The sequence below is a fragment of the Phoxinus phoxinus genome, assembly GCF_949152265.1.
Source record: "Phoxinus phoxinus genome assembly, chromosome: 7".
NCBI classification, from domain to species: Eukaryota; Metazoa; Chordata; class Actinopteri; order Cypriniformes; family Leuciscidae; genus Phoxinus; species Phoxinus phoxinus.
The window spans coordinates 1961722-1977552 of NC_136882.1; the positions used below are offsets into that span (position 1 = coordinate 1961722).

General features: G+C 41.3%; 1 protein-coding gene across 1 annotated transcript; it reads left to right on the forward strand.

Annotated features, from left to right (window-relative positions):
• The first annotated feature begins 10375 nt into the window (after positions 1-10375).
• On the forward strand, positions 10376-11749 carry LOC307002158 (uncharacterized protein). Its single transcript, XM_079619473.1, has 5 exons — positions 10376-10723; positions 10820-10942; positions 11059-11256; positions 11375-11475; positions 11628-11749. Exons 1-4 carry the CDS (start codon positions 10447-10449, stop codon positions 11440-11442), a joined length of 666 nt encoding a protein of 221 aa, XP_079475599.1. The 5' UTR covers positions 10376-10446; the 3' UTR covers positions 11443-11475; positions 11628-11749.
• The last annotated feature ends 4082 nt before the right edge of the window (positions 11750-15831 follow it).

Consider the following 15831-nt stretch of genomic DNA (forward strand, 5'->3'; position numbering starts at 1 on the left):
CTCTCACCGCCTGATTTATGAAGCTGTGCGTACCTTTGAAATTCAGGTGTACGCAAACCTGCCTCTTGATAAATGCCGCGGCTGAAAACGATCGTCATTAGATTAACACGCCCCTATATATCCACGTCTCCGCCTCCCCCACGCCCTCATTTTACACCATGGACACACGGAAGACGGCAAAGAGGAGAAACTTCTCCGGTGGAAATCCAGTTTAAATCGCTGGTTGGTTGAGCATATTAGGCTACCTATCACAATGCATTATTTTGCTGTGCATTATTAGTGTTTTGAAACTATTAGCGTTGAATTTCGCATGACGTCACATGTAATGGTGTGTACAATAGTGATGATGATGTGAATAATTGCATGACAATTTGTAATATTTTTCTTATTAGTATTATGATTTTGACTATTAATGACGCTTATTGTTATTTAGAAGAAGAATGTCATTGTTATTATTATTATTTGTATTAGTATTATTATTTAAAAGAAGAAGGATGTCATTTTAATTATTTTGTCAGTCTGAATTATGTTTTGGTCGTTGAAAGCCTTTCATTCCTCAACCCAGTCCGTGCGCACCTGCCGGGCTTAACGCTGAAGTTTATAATTTCTATGTTGTTGTTTTTTTACAGCGGGTCATAATATATCATATCTTTAGTTTGTCAGTGCGTTTTGCGGTGTTAGGAATTGTTTTTCTGCGCATTTCATCACTAACTCAAAACGTGCGTACATGTACACCACCTCCTGAGCTGGCGTAGGATTTGAGCGTGCCGTACGCCAACGTCCATATTGATAAATCGCAAAGTCACCGTGGTTTTGGGTGTACGCCAGGTGTACGCTGGAAATTTGGTGTACGCACTTTCATAAATGAGGGCCATTGTCTACATAAAGTGTGTGTGCCATTCTCTTCAGCTCTGTGCATCAAAAGCCGTCAGTGTCCTCCCCAGAAATGTTGAGTACATGGTTTCTCAGACCTACAGTTGGTTTTCAAATGCCACCCAGCGTCTCCAAAAATATTCTGAACTGTACAAAACCATAAATGTAGGTGAAAGCCCGCTGAAGATTCTGCAACTTTCTGACACTAGGTGGCTCGCTATTAGTGAGTGCATCAACCGGATCCTTTCACAGTATGTGGAGCTTAAGTTGCATTTTCAGTTGACAAAAGACAGTGAGAGGAGCTATGCTGCGGAACTGCTGTACCAAATGTATAGCGACAATATTAACCTGATATACCTGGAATTCCTCCAACCAATTGTGTCAGAGTTAAACAGACTTAATAAAATCTTTTAACTTGACAAACCTGATCCTGCAAAACTTCTAACGGAACTTCTAACATTTTACCGGTCCCTCCTTGAGCGCATAGGTTTGCCGAAGACATTCCAGAGCTGGCAAGACATCATGGAGTTGAACCTTTCTGATGAGAATCTTTTGCCAGAATGCTGTAGACTTTGGGGTGCAGTTCCGTCTTGCTTTGATTGAAGTTAATGGAATAAGTGACCTAGCTGAACAGGACATGAAACGCAGGTGCAGGGACTACATGCTAGAGTTATCTAAGGATATTAGGAAGAGACTTCCAGATAACATTAAACAGTTAGAGGCTCTCAAATTCCTGTCACCGAGTCACGCTCTGTCGTCAAGTAAGCCAAGGATTGATGATCTTCCCTTTTTCCACCTCTTTAAGGGAGATGTAGGGAAAGCAGAGCAACAGTGGAGAGTGATTCACACTCTGGAATGGAACAATGCAGAAGATGGCAAAACAGAGGACTTCTGGGTAGAAGTTTCTGCATACACAGATACTGCAGGTGATAGAAACTTTGAAGATCTTGGTAATTTTGCATTGAGTCTTCTTGCTCTACCATTCAGCAATGCAGCAGTTGAGCGTTCATTTCCCCAAATGTCACTGATAAAGAACAAGCTACGAAACAGGCTAGAGCAGAATTCTTTGCTAAATATAATGAGGATTCGAGCTTACATGCAAAGAAGAAACATATGCTGCCATGAATTTAAACCATCACCACGGATGCTTTCTCTCTTTACTGCTGAAATCTATTCAGCACCACCTGAGAAGGGTGGGGAAGAGAGCACAAATGTCTAAAATAAAACAGCCCTGAGATTTGTCATATAAATTTTAAACTGTATATTAAACTAACCATGTTTCTAACATCTAACCTTATTTAACCTCTAACATTTGAACAGGACGTACAAAACCAATGGAAAACTTGTGACTGAGTGTGTGCGTGTGTGTGTATAAATAACGACTATGGGAAATGAAACTAGACAGATGTCTAAACTCGAAACCAAAAAGGTTACCTGGTAACAAGAGGGCTCGTCTATGAAGAACCAATCAAATTAAGTAATGTTTCATGTCATTTTGCCATACCTCCTTATTCTATAAAACTGTTGTATTTGTGTTTTACTGGTGGGATTCTCAATGGAATTTGTCTGAGATCCTCCGGCCTTGATTCTTCTTGGGAGAGTTTCTCTGGAACTGCTCGAAGACTCTCCCGGCCGTTAATAAAGGCATTTGAAGGGACATTTGCTGAAAGTCTGTCTGTCTTACTATGAAGTAAGTTAGAGTAAGAGACTCGGCCAGTTGTCGACGGGAGACGCGAAGAGCTAGAGTATAAAGGTTATTAACCCTTTAGAACCGAATGTGTCGTCGCCGACACAGATCAGCAAGCTGTATTCACTGTACCGTAACTCTTCAGCCGTTTGCACTATCAAAACCATTCAAATTGCCTCTGACAGTAGACAACATGCGCTTTTCGGCAATATACGACTAATTACGGTAACGTCATGCTTTCCGTCAACAAATGACAGCGGGCTTTCTGGCAGAGCGGGAAGGAAGGATTTGAACCGAGAGATACGAAGCGCGGCAGGTTAGAGTGTTTTGGATTGCATAAAATAATAAAAGAAACGGACAAATACATGGTGAAAGAAGTGGTAGACAGCAGAAGAGGGGATTGGGATGATTTTTAATGAAATTTGGGAGGCGGATGGCCGTTACTTTTTCACGTATCTTTACATGTGTTGTATGCATGTGTATGTGCGCGTGCCAATATGAATGGACGCATTTGTATGTGTGCGTGTATGAAAAAAAGTGTCCTAAATGAAAACTGTGGAACCCAATGTCACAAAATAAACTTGTATAGTTGTATTATACTTCATTTTTCAACTTTAAAGTGTTAGTTTCTTTCGTTCGTGATTTTTCTGTGTTTTTCTAAATAAAAAAGAAAATTTTTCTAAGAAAATGTATTCTCGGTTTTTTTATTTTTGTCTATTTAAATTCTATTTACAAACTCACCACACACAATAATGGTCAATAACTGTAATTTGTTGAAAGCTTATCTTTTTCTGAAAAAGATGACACCTTGCACGTGAATATAGCACATTGTTTTAGAATTTTACAGTCAAAAAATCAAAATATGTGAAAAACACCCATTTTAGCTTCAGGTTCTAAAGGGTTAAGTGTCGATTGGAAGATGCTATGAGTGTCGATTTGTAGATGCTAGATATTTATTAAGTGTCGATTTGTAGACGCTAGAATGTTAGGTTTAGGGAAAAAATCCTTCACAGATTGTATATAGTTCTGTTCAAAGCTGTAATCAAAATGAGGCTGCACAGTTAGACCATCTTAAGAAGAAAATGTTGTGAAAAGTTCTGGAAATAGAGAAGACAAACAACAACAAAAACAAAGGGACAAGTGTTCAAGTTCACCCAGTAAGCATATTGGTAATAATATTGATAAAAGCCAGTGTATGTTAATTTAGTTAAACAGTGTGTTAATTTTAATATTGATGCTTGTGTGTAAACAGAACAACCGCAGATCTGGAGAGAAAATCATCAGAGAGAAGTGATGAGAAGAGAAAAAGTAAGTAGTCTACAAGTTAGTACTACTGACTAGGGTCAGAAAATATCAGAGAGGCCATGTTCTTATTTGACCTTTATTGTATGAGATTGTGTATTAAAAAAAACACAGTATATGATATTAATAATTTGGGTAAGACAAAAGGCCAAAACTTAAAACTTAAACATATATACATTTATTTTAAGGCCCTTTGTGGGAATCCAGCCGTTGTCTAATCTGATTGGACACTGGAAAATTGGGCTAGTTTTCATTCCATTTGAGCGGGTTTTGAGTTGTCAATGGGCTGGAAATATTTCTGGGACCTGGCAACCCTGTAGTCGAGCCATTTCTGTCCACATACTGTTTTAGTACAAGCTGTATCAGTAACAGCTGATCCAAGTGATTCGACCATGAACGTATCAAAGTATCTGTGTTACACGGTGATGTTTCATTGATCGATGTCCAGTGTTAGCTTGTGAGCGCATCATTTCTGCAGTGATACGAGCGTTGGCAGATTGCCTGCCATATCTATATCAAGAGCCGTTGTTCCTGGCTGTGTCTTTCTTTTTGTGAGCATGACTTGTTCTTTTTCTTACTGTAATCTGTAAAAATAGCCAGAATCATCCTTAATGTGACTTCCATGCCTATGGGTTTCACCAAAAGTTTGTTTTAGAGCAGATTTCATATTTGGGGAAGTGAGAGTAGAGAGTAACTGACTTTAACATGAAGACCCGTTGTGTCTAGAAGTTTAAAGGCCAATATTTCCTCACGGATTCACTGTTCACTGGACCTGCTTTGCACACGAGGGAAAAACAGCTGATGAGGGAAAAAACATGAACACCTTTTTGCTTCCCCAAACCTATAGGCCCCGATATACTTCAAGCAAAATGCTTTTTGTTCTTCGTTTAGGGTTAAAACAAAGTTTGAAATACGTGAACAGTGATCGCGTTACACAGTGTCCTAACCAGACCCGATGCGATAAGATCCGGCGACAAATCATTTGTCTGTCCACACTAGACGCGACACGAGATGCGTAAAAATCAATCAAAACCCACAGCCAATCAGAACAGTGTGTGGGCGGAGTCTCGCTGCGAATGCACAGCCAATCAGAACAGTGTTTGGAAACTCATTCCTACACCCTTGGTCACAATCTATTAAACCTGTCATTTAAATTTTCACATGTTAACAATAATAAGCCATTTAATAGGCTGTTTACATGTTGTGTTTACATTTTCATTTTTATTCACAAATTTACAGGACAAGCATATATGCTAGATTATGCATTTATTTATGTATGAAGAGAAAGTTAAACACAGACCTTATGTCACTTTTCTGGACGCGGTGTGTTTGGACAGAAGACGAGACCGAGTCCTTTATTAAACTCATAACAGACAAAATAATTACAGGAATACTGGATTCTAAACCACAAAGAAATGCCACAAATCAAGACCCTGAAGCAGAACTGAGTGAGAAACACAGGAACTCCTCATATGAGCCGCTCTCAGGGTGTACTCACACTAGCCAGTTTGAACCGTGCCCGAGTGCGTTTGACCACCAAAGCACGGTTCGTTTGACTAGTGTGAGTGCTCCGAACCGTGCCCGGGCGCGGCTCGATTAGCCGGCCCTGGCCCGCTTGGAAGAGGTGGGCCAGAGCACGGTTCAGTTGGACTCGGGCGCGGTTCGCATGCAGTGTGAGCGCTAACCGTGCTGGAGCACGGAACAGGACGCGTGTACGGGAACTGTAGTCCGTAATCAAAGCTGCATAGTCCGTAATCAAAGCTGCAAAGTCCGTGCTGCACTTCAGCTGGTACCTTGCAAACCTCCTCATACGAGCAGCACGATTACGTGAAAATTTTCGCGCCACTAAGGCGACACATCTGTCTAACAACAGGCTGTGAGAGGGCTGTGGACCACCGTGGACCAAACGACACAAAATTATCCACAAAGAAAACAGAGCGATGGACTCCATTGTGTTCAGAGAGCGCCGCTCTGTTTATCCCCGAAACCGTCTCATCATAATGACGTAAGCGTGCTCCGGCACGAATGCTGAAACCCTATGTGAGTGCAGGCCAGAGGGGGAGTGGGGACAATCGTACTCGGGCCCGGTTCATGGCAACCGTGCCTAGTGTGAGTACACCCTCAGTATAAGAGTCTGTCCTGTCCAGTAATGTTGGATAACACACACGTCTCCTTACATTAATAATAATGCCCAGTGCAGTGGCTGAGATATACCTAAATCCACCAACATCCGTCGCCATAATTGAATGTACGCACATCGGTTAATGGAGACGCCGTAATTTTTTAATCAACATTTAGAAAATATCGCAAAAGTTTAGTGCAGATCTGTAATGGAAATGCGGCTCGTGTCTCGTTTCATCAGAAGCACAACTTCAGTTTCTGCTGTAAAGCAGCTCTTGGGTTCATGTTTTCACTCGCGGGCTCAACAGGAGAAATGAACCAGAAATCTGAAAGAAGGCGGAACCTCAGTGCACAACTACTTTACATAATCGCCACGGACCAATGGGAGTACGAAGGTGTTTAGCAGCTGGATAGGACTTTTCCGGAAAGTTTGCTTTGGCAAGCTTTTGTGAACTCCCAAACCGAACTCTAAAATAACTTAGGCTATGTTTACACGGAAACGATCTGAAGAGAAAACGCAAAAGTGGCGTTGCATTATCACTTTTTGTTCTGCATTTAGACGAGCGTTATGGGGGGAAATCTGTGTGCATGTGTGTGAGATTGGATGTAGTGTGCACTCCAGACGGCTAGGTGGCGATGTGAAGCACTGAAAGAGAAAGAGACGCTGACACAGTTTTTCATGTTTAATACGTTAACCCTCGCTGCTCTTCGCGTGTCGCTCAAAAAATACTGAATTTTTTTTTTTTGTCAATGAAATTAATGCTATATTTTAGTTTGATAATGTTTTGTTATTTTCCTGTACTGGCGCATGCCTGTGACGCAAACGCGTACGCGACGCCTTCACGGTCTAGCAGACTTTTGCGTTTTTACCGTTTTTACCCTTTAGATTTCCACACTGGAGGGTGGTTTCACTTTTTTGCGTTTTTAAGCCCCAAAAACGCTGTCGCTGTGTAAACGAAAGTCACATCCGATAAAATATTTTTAAGTTTTCACCCGCGAGCGTTCTCGTGTAAACAGGGCCTCAGTTTTCAGCCTGATTTTGTTGGAAATGACGTCACATCAGTTCGTTCTTCGATTTCGCTTGAAGTATATTGTGGCCCTTAGATTAGTTGGTTTGCTAATGGCTGACTGCAGTGTGGGAACATTGTCAGGTACTTGAAGTCCGTTCTACAGAGGAGATAGTTTCAAAGCTTGGGAAAGAAATTTGTCAGATTGTCTGATTAATGTGGGGCTGTGGGTTTGGGAGGCCCAAGCAGAGCGTTCCTCGGCTTACTCATGGAAGAGATTGACAAATCTGGATAAAAAATATCTTGCTGGGTGCTTCCTTCCAGTTGACGTTTGTTTGTCTATCACACAAGAAGAGACTTTAGCTCAGGGGCATCCAATCCTGCTCCTGGAGATCTGCCTTCCTGAAAACCTCCCGATCAAACACACCTGAAGCCGATACCTGAGATCTGTAGGAGAACTGGATAATTACAGACAGGTGTGTTAGATCTCAGGCAGGTAGAACAGGAACAGGATTCGGCTTTAGTTAGAGACACCAATCCATATTTTCTCAGTGCCTATTGTGTTTCATATCCACCCCTTTTCACAATCTTATAGTAATTGTACATTTTCCACTCCAGGAAAGACAGATACTCCCTCCTCGCTGGAAAAGCTGTAGCGGTCAGCACGGTTCACGGAGGATTATCTCCAGGATCCACTTTATTTGTATCTGTCAGTAATGGTGATGTCTCACACACCATAGGAGATGTGACTGGCTTGGACTTGCCAGCTAAAACCACAAAAGTCATGGATTTAAAAAAATGCAGGTAAACGTTTTTCCAGATTTATTTGTAGCCTACTTAAAATAGCTAAAGTTACCTACAGGTAGAGTTGGGCGGTTTCCAAATTTTAATACTGTCAAACTTCCTCCCTATTTTACCGCGGTATACGGCATTTCCGCGACTAATTAATAATGATGACATAAGGCTCAGACGGCGTCACCAAACTGTTGGCCTGTGCCTACATCATTCAGAAACTGAATACCAAACACTAATACTGAAACAATAACAACATAACATGCACAATATTAACAACTTTTAATGACAACAAAGAGCAGCTTATAAAAAAAGTGCAAATAGACCCACAGCAGTCAGCCAGAGTAGAATTAACATAAACATCCATATTATAACCAATTATTGGAAATCAATAGGCCTAAATTAAAACACAGTCCAGTCTTCTTTCCGATATTGTTTTGAATGAAACCCAAATAAAAATACCTGAATCAATTAAAAAATGTAATAAAATACACACACAACAGTGTGAATAGGAACTGTGTGGCAAGTGGCAACAAATCTAGTCAAGATGTTTTGCCAGAAAAACCAGCATGTTGTGTCCGGCTTTAACAGGGCACGTTGTGGACCGACAACTTTACCTGCGGTGCTGAGAACCCGCGCCGATGGTGAGCTTGTGGCACAGACGCACAGGTACTTTCGGGCCACTCGCGACATCTGGGGAAAACGCCCGGCAGCACATTTCCACCTGAGAATCACCTGACGCGCTTTTTGCAGTGAGAGGCGCCTTTTTTCAATTGTTTTTAATACGATAGCAGTAGCGGATGGACGCCCCAAGTGACAGAGGAAGCCGTTGGTCAGGTTTAAGAGTGTTTTTTATTTGCTAGACGATGACAGTCACCCAATAATTGTGGGGAAAAACAAACAAAAACAAAACTTAAATGCAACAAAACTAGGGCTGTCAAACGATTAAAATATGTAATCACGATTAATCGCATTGATGTCATAGTTAACTCACGATTAATCGCACAATTTTGGCATTTGGCTGGCATTTGGCATTAAACATGTGTATAAATTCACACTAACATTCTCACTTGGAGCAAATAATCTCTCACACAATGTAACACTGTCCATCAATAAAAGGGTGAAAGAAATACTGACGAGGTGACGTTACTGATATTGACGAGTGGGCGTAGAAACACATCAGCGGTGTGTGTGCTTGACCATCGAGTGGTGTTTCAGACTGGACGTGCTGCGATGATAGCTCAGTTCACAACGACACAACACACAGATCACTTTGGTCTCGTCAATTGAACCATTTGGCAACTTTTTAAAAGTAAACTTTCCATTCAGAATCTTATTGGCATCCATTTCTGCGTCTCACGCTCATCATTGATCCACTCAAAACGTAACGTTAAAGGGAGTCGCACACCGGACGAGAAGCGCAGCGCCTCGTATATAACGCGTTTAACGGACAGCCCTAAACGAAACACAAACTGCACCAAACACATGGTCAAATAAACTACATCAACAAGACAGAATCTGACCTGTACGTGCAGTTGCACGACACAACCAGCACTTCCCTTCAGTACTACATTTCTGGAGCCGTTTTATAGGCCTGACTCCTCCCTCCCCCCGGGACGTACCACTTTAAAAGGTAAATGAGTTTCACATAAATCACATACAGAATAATAACAATAATAAGTCACGGTCAGTCACGGATATATTTATATAATATATCTATATTTTTAGATGCTTAATTTGTCTTTGGTCATTCAATTATGTTTTGTTTTTGTGGTGTGGCAACAACAGTTCTGGTTGTTGCTGAAGGACCCTCAGGTCAGCACATAATACATAAACATCCTACACAGTTATTCTACATCAATGTTACTGCTATAAAGTTAAAAATATCATAATGTTATTTATCATGATAATTTCTTAGATGATGGAGAACCCTGCCAGGACACCCATGTTGATCCAGTTCAGAAAGGGAACCTATTCTGCAATATATGTGAGATTCATTTCAGCAACACATCCAATTACACAAGACATGAAAGACAACAGCATGGCAGGGAGGAACCGATGTTGTGTATCGATTCTGTCAATGGAATATATGTAACAACAAAAGAATCCCATGGGGTGAGACTACCTATACATGTGCAAAAGTCTTCAGTAATTCAATAGTTTGCCTGTGAAGTGAAGTCATGCATGGATTTCATGGGCATAGCTCCAAATACTGGAAACCCTGGGAAAGAATGTTTTCACTTAGAAAGGACTAAGACAGCAACATCGTATAGTCCCCCAGAAGCACTGTGCAATGAGTACTTGCAGGAGATGATAGAAAAAGGACTTATTTCTAAACCCAGACAAGAAGATTGCACATCGTCAAACCAGAAGGCTTGCTCTGAGGATGTTGACTGTGTCTTTCCTATTTTCTGGGGTGAGCAAGGGCTCTCTGAACGCTATATTTACTTTTCTGTGTATACTGGCCAAAAGGACAATTGGTGTAAGCTTGGACGAACAATCTGCACCTTTGACAGTAAAACTGGTAAATGGCACTCCAGGTGCAGAGGTACACACTTCCAGATCAGTTGTGCCCCTCGATATGTGTCCATGTGGTGGCTTTTTCAAGAACATCCTCAGCTGCTACAAAATCCAGTGGACAAGTCAAATGAGGAACTTAAAGATATGGAGGAGAAGATCGGTGCCACAGATGACATCCACCAACATTCAGAACATCCACATAGTGGTATCATCACACAGACTAACTACTTCTGGAGTTCAAAACGAATCCCAGAGGACCTTCCAGTGGATTTAACCACAGAAGAGAAGCCCATTCCAGAACACTTTGAACCTCTAGAAGTGCAGTGTCCATACTGTCCTGGGACATCTCCGCCAGATCTCGAAGACAAACTACTCATCACCCGACAAGCAACTGTTTACGGCATATTCAAACTATTTAAAGGTAGGATGAGTTCTGTAATAATTATATGGTGAATAACATTTTGAATCTTAAAAAGGATGTACATAAACAAATGGCATTGATTTATTTTTCATCTAGGTGTTTCTGTCTATGCAAAGGAGTGTCCTATCTGCAGAAACCTGGTCAGGAATATAAGAGTGGGTTCCACAACTACAATTCCTATCAATCCCCTTATGCTCTTTTCTGACAGCTGGAATTTCAGTAAGTATGCACAAATATTTAAATAATTAGAGAGCATGTTTCAAGATATTTAAACAGGTGGTTATGAAAACTGTTTGATTAAATGTTTACAACATTATTATATTCACTTTCCACAGAATCACATTGCTGTGGGTCACATGATCAGAACAAAGGAATCCCATTCCCAATCTGCTTTGCCAGTCAATACTCTAAGGCATTTTACCATTTCTGTGCGTTAAGACAGTACTCGTACAATTTCTTTTGTTACCGATGTGGACACGACCCATCTATTGTCATAGCACACACCAACTGGAAAGTTGCATTCGATTTACCAGGTGAGTGTAAAATCTGAACACAAAACATAATCTGTAAAAAATACCAAAATTGATGCATTCACCTTAACACACATTTACATACAGCTTGTCAATACCCCTTTTACGTTATACTTTCTAGTCAATCTCATGAGACGCCCTGACATGGAGAACATTGGCCCCCAGGACACTCAAGATGGGAGGACCTAGAAAAGGAGATCATTCCCACTGGATTTTATGATGGTAGCCAATTCTACTAATGGCTTTAATGATAACAATGTATATTAACAATGTGTTACATGTGTAAATAATCAGGGTAAAACTATATTTATTATAGTCTTGTAGCTGTAGTAACAGAATGAACTGATATTGATCTAAAAACGTATGTTCCTCAGATTCATCTAACAACCATTTCACAAGTCCGCTGACATATTCAGCATTTGCACCTTGGATTGGGAAACACACCAGAGTTGAAGTTAACAAAGGTCTCTCTCAAAGTGAAAGGGTGAACTCTGCATGCTGTGAAAGCTGGGAAGTTGATGAAGACCAGATTTTGCAAATACTGGACTCAAGATCGGTAAGATATTTCTAGTTTCACAGAATTCACATTAGCATGCCATGTATAATGAGTGCACTAGGCTCACACTGGTACACTACTTACCAGAGTATTAGACGCACTTGCAGCTAATTACTTTCTTTGAACTCAGACTGAAATCCCACATGCACATTTATGGTGGCTGGCCTCACTGGAGGAATTCTGGACTCTTCCTCTCAGCTGTCTTTGTAACCTGTGATTAGCATACCTGAATTGTATTCATCGTCTTTGAACATCGTTCATCTAAGTGAACTTCTCCTTTATAAGGAGATTTACCCCAAAATGTTTGTGAAGCTGAAGAAAGCCGGAGGTAAGATATTGTTATTCCATGTCATATACATTCTTTTGTGTAGGGAAATGTTCATGCTTTTCTTGTTTTATTACCCATACTTTTGCAGAAAACATTTGCGTAATAACATTTCTGTTATTATAACACAGGTGGAGTGTTGCATATGGGCTGCACCCATGGTGTTGTATATTATGCATCACCATTATGGTGGCAGGAATGGCATTATGGTGCTCTCCTAAGTTTTAAATATCCACCCACTGTGTACATCTCTGACATTGCTGGACGTGTTGCCAGACGTGAACAATCGAACACAGCAGAGATTCTTCCAGCCAAATGATGGACGGGTATGTGCACCAACGGAAGCCAACATATCACTTGCAGCTGAAGGAAAGTTAACTGTAGATCTTGAATGGATGAAGAACATCAGAAGGAAACCAAGATTTGCAGGAAAAGCCAAAGAAATGGACAAGTTCTCATATCCACACCCTGAGACTAGGACATCACACCGGTATTCATTGTATGACAGATTTCATCAAAAACCCCAGATGTGCCCTGAAGAGAGACTACGCAGCCTTAAACTGATCCCCTCCCCCCCACACAAAGTTTAAAGATGTGTAAAAAGATTCCCTTGTGTAAAGTAATCTCATGAGAGCTCAGTGAATCACGACCAAGCGCTCCAGAGACAACCCAAGACTGAGTGTTTCTGGGTGAAGCAAGTGACCACACATAGACTCCACCCCCTAACTCCTCCCACATCATGTGATGGGATTTTAGGTAAATAGCTCCACCCCCATTTTACTCTGTTAAAGTGTGTATGTCAGGTTAAATTTTTTTTTTAGATATATTAAATAAGGGTTAGATGTCTGAGTGAAAATGTAATTAGCATTAAAATTATTACTGTAACTGCCCTGCAATAAGATTTATAGCCATTTCTGTCAAGATCATATTTTTAAAACAAGGGCTGAGCTGTGACGTCATACAAGGGAGTCGCGCCAACAAAGTTCTATTGAAGTATGGAGAGTTTTGAGTCTGAGGAGATCCACAATCCCACTCAAACCTATACGATGGCCCACAGCCATACAATTTTGAGCCTCCCAAGCGGGAGACAGACGAGGAGCCAAACAGAAATGTAAATAATTCCTATCGAAGAAACATAAATATCTGGTGTGAAGAGAAGCAGTGGAGAGTTGGTCAGGTGTCTGGTAGTATAGGCATAACTTAGCGGTGGAACGGTACATGCATTCGTATGGAACCGAAACGGTACGGGCGTCACGGTTCGGTGCTTGAATATACACGGAGAATACACGGTATAAAAATAAATAAAACTCGCGTGCAAATTAATTCATGCGGAACTAACATTGGCTTACTGTTATACGCGGGTTATTTAGGGACACCTAATCTGTAGCTCCGCCTTAGCTCTGAAGCTCCGTGGCTATAATGAACAGCCTGCGGTGTCAAGATTGCAATGCTGGAATATGTTGGTGTGTGTGAGTGAGTGAGTGAGTGAGTGAGTGAGTGAGTGAGTGAGTGAGAGAGAGAGAGAGAGAGAGAGAGAGAGGCGCGGGCGCGATCGACTGCTTCAGTAGCACCGTAGGCACCGCATCAGCTACCAGTCTCACTCGGGTTTTAAATCCCATTTTATAACTAATGAGATCTCCAACCGCGTAGTCCTTCTCGGTGAAATGGGCGCTGCAAATGACCGAAGTCTTGGACACCGAAGCAGCACTGAAGTCAGCGCGTTTGGTCCGAACAAAGTTGACCGAGGCACGGCGGTTTTAACGGTGTTTTTGCACACAGCACAAACGCAGTAATTCACCAGCGTGAAAATACGCCTGCGTATACTAACTACCAAACTTAAATAACTAAATAAATGTCCCAATAACTAATTCTCTCGCTCTATCACTCGTGCAATTATCAACACAGCTCAGCGAGCTGGGGAGACGTCTCCCTGTTATGACGTCAAACGATTCGTTTGGGGGGAGGGGCAGTTTTAAGTGAGGACTACTTTTTCATCTTATATTCTGCCTTTAGGTATCGAAAAACATACAAAAGAATACATCAACTTGTCAAACGTGTATTTCCCCTAACTATTTTGTGTTAATCATAATTAAAAATTTAACCTGACATACACACTTTAACTTAACGCCTGAATTTATATAGCTGTATATAAATAAAAAAATTATGTGTGTTTTTGCCTTTAAGTAGATGGTAAATAATGTTGAGATTATCAATTTCACTTTTGCACAACAAATAAATAGAAATTTTGGTATGTTGCAAATTTGCAACAGCGGGCATAATGGTCAATAATAAGATAACAAAAAAAAACACAGTAAAATAACAGTGAAAAAACAATGTTTTATTTATTCACCCTTTTTTTCCTTATTTATATAAATCTGCAACAGCTGGTATTTAATAATAAGAATTATGACCACTTTCATGTCACCAACACAATATACACAAATGTTACTGTTAAGGCTATAGGAAACATTGCATTTCAAATGTATGTTGCTGAACCTGAAAGAATGAGAGGGAATGCACAGAAGCAGTTCTGTAACAATGTAACAATGTAACATAACAATGCTACTCAACTCTTTAATTATTTAAGGAGCAGGGGCCGTGAAACACCTCTTGGGTAGCCCCAGGGTTAACCTCCACATACACACGCGCACATGCTGTCACGGAACACACACAGGAGAGAGAGATCCAAATGCAGTATACTTTAATAGGGTAATCCGTACTCACAAAACTAGTCCAGGCAAGGGTCAAAATCCATATAAGCAATCCAAAGACACACGACATGAACAAGGAACGGAAGTGTGGGGACAATATACAAGGACTCCGTGACAAACACTGAAACAGACAGGGTATATATACACAAGTGCAAACAAGGTGACGAGAAACAGCTGAAGGAAATGAACAATCAGTGACAGACAGGATTATGGGAAGTGTAGTGAAAATGCCTAGACACCGTGAAAACTGAGACCTCTAATGTTAAACCCAGGGAACCACCAGACACTGTGACACATGCATGCATCCATGCATACATACATACATACATACATACAAACACACACTCACGCACGCACACGCACACACACACACACACATGCATACATACACACACAAGCACTCATTCACGCACACGTGGACACACATGCATGCATGCATACATACACACACTCAGGCACGCACGCACAACAATGTAACGATGTTTTTCTCATGTTTTTCTGCTTCATGCACAGAAGCAGTTTTTGTTCTTGTTTAGGCACAAGTGCCCATCACATTTTGTACACTTGAAGCTAGTGTGGCCCGTGCACGTAGGGAATTTGTAGTGTTGATTTGCGGCCAGTGACCCACAGCATCAGCACGGACATCTTGTGTGGGAATAGCCTTAGTTGGTCCCCTGCGCTTCTTCTTGAACTCCCGCTCCACGTCAGACGAAGGCCGCCCCCTCTTTTTGGCTGACAGATCTTTGCCGTGCATGCAGAGGGCCTCTGCAATGGAAAGCTTGAAAGCCAGCAAGTCCTTCTGCTTCTTCCGTGGAACATTCACACTGTCACAATCACGCCGATAGAGCAACCAGCCGTTGACAACCACCATGTCCACGAAGTGAAAGAAGAATCGGTGGTAATACTTCTTAGACCTGATGTGGATGCGGTAGTAGGCGATTAGGGCATCAAGTGCATCAACACCACCCATAAACTTATTATAGAGA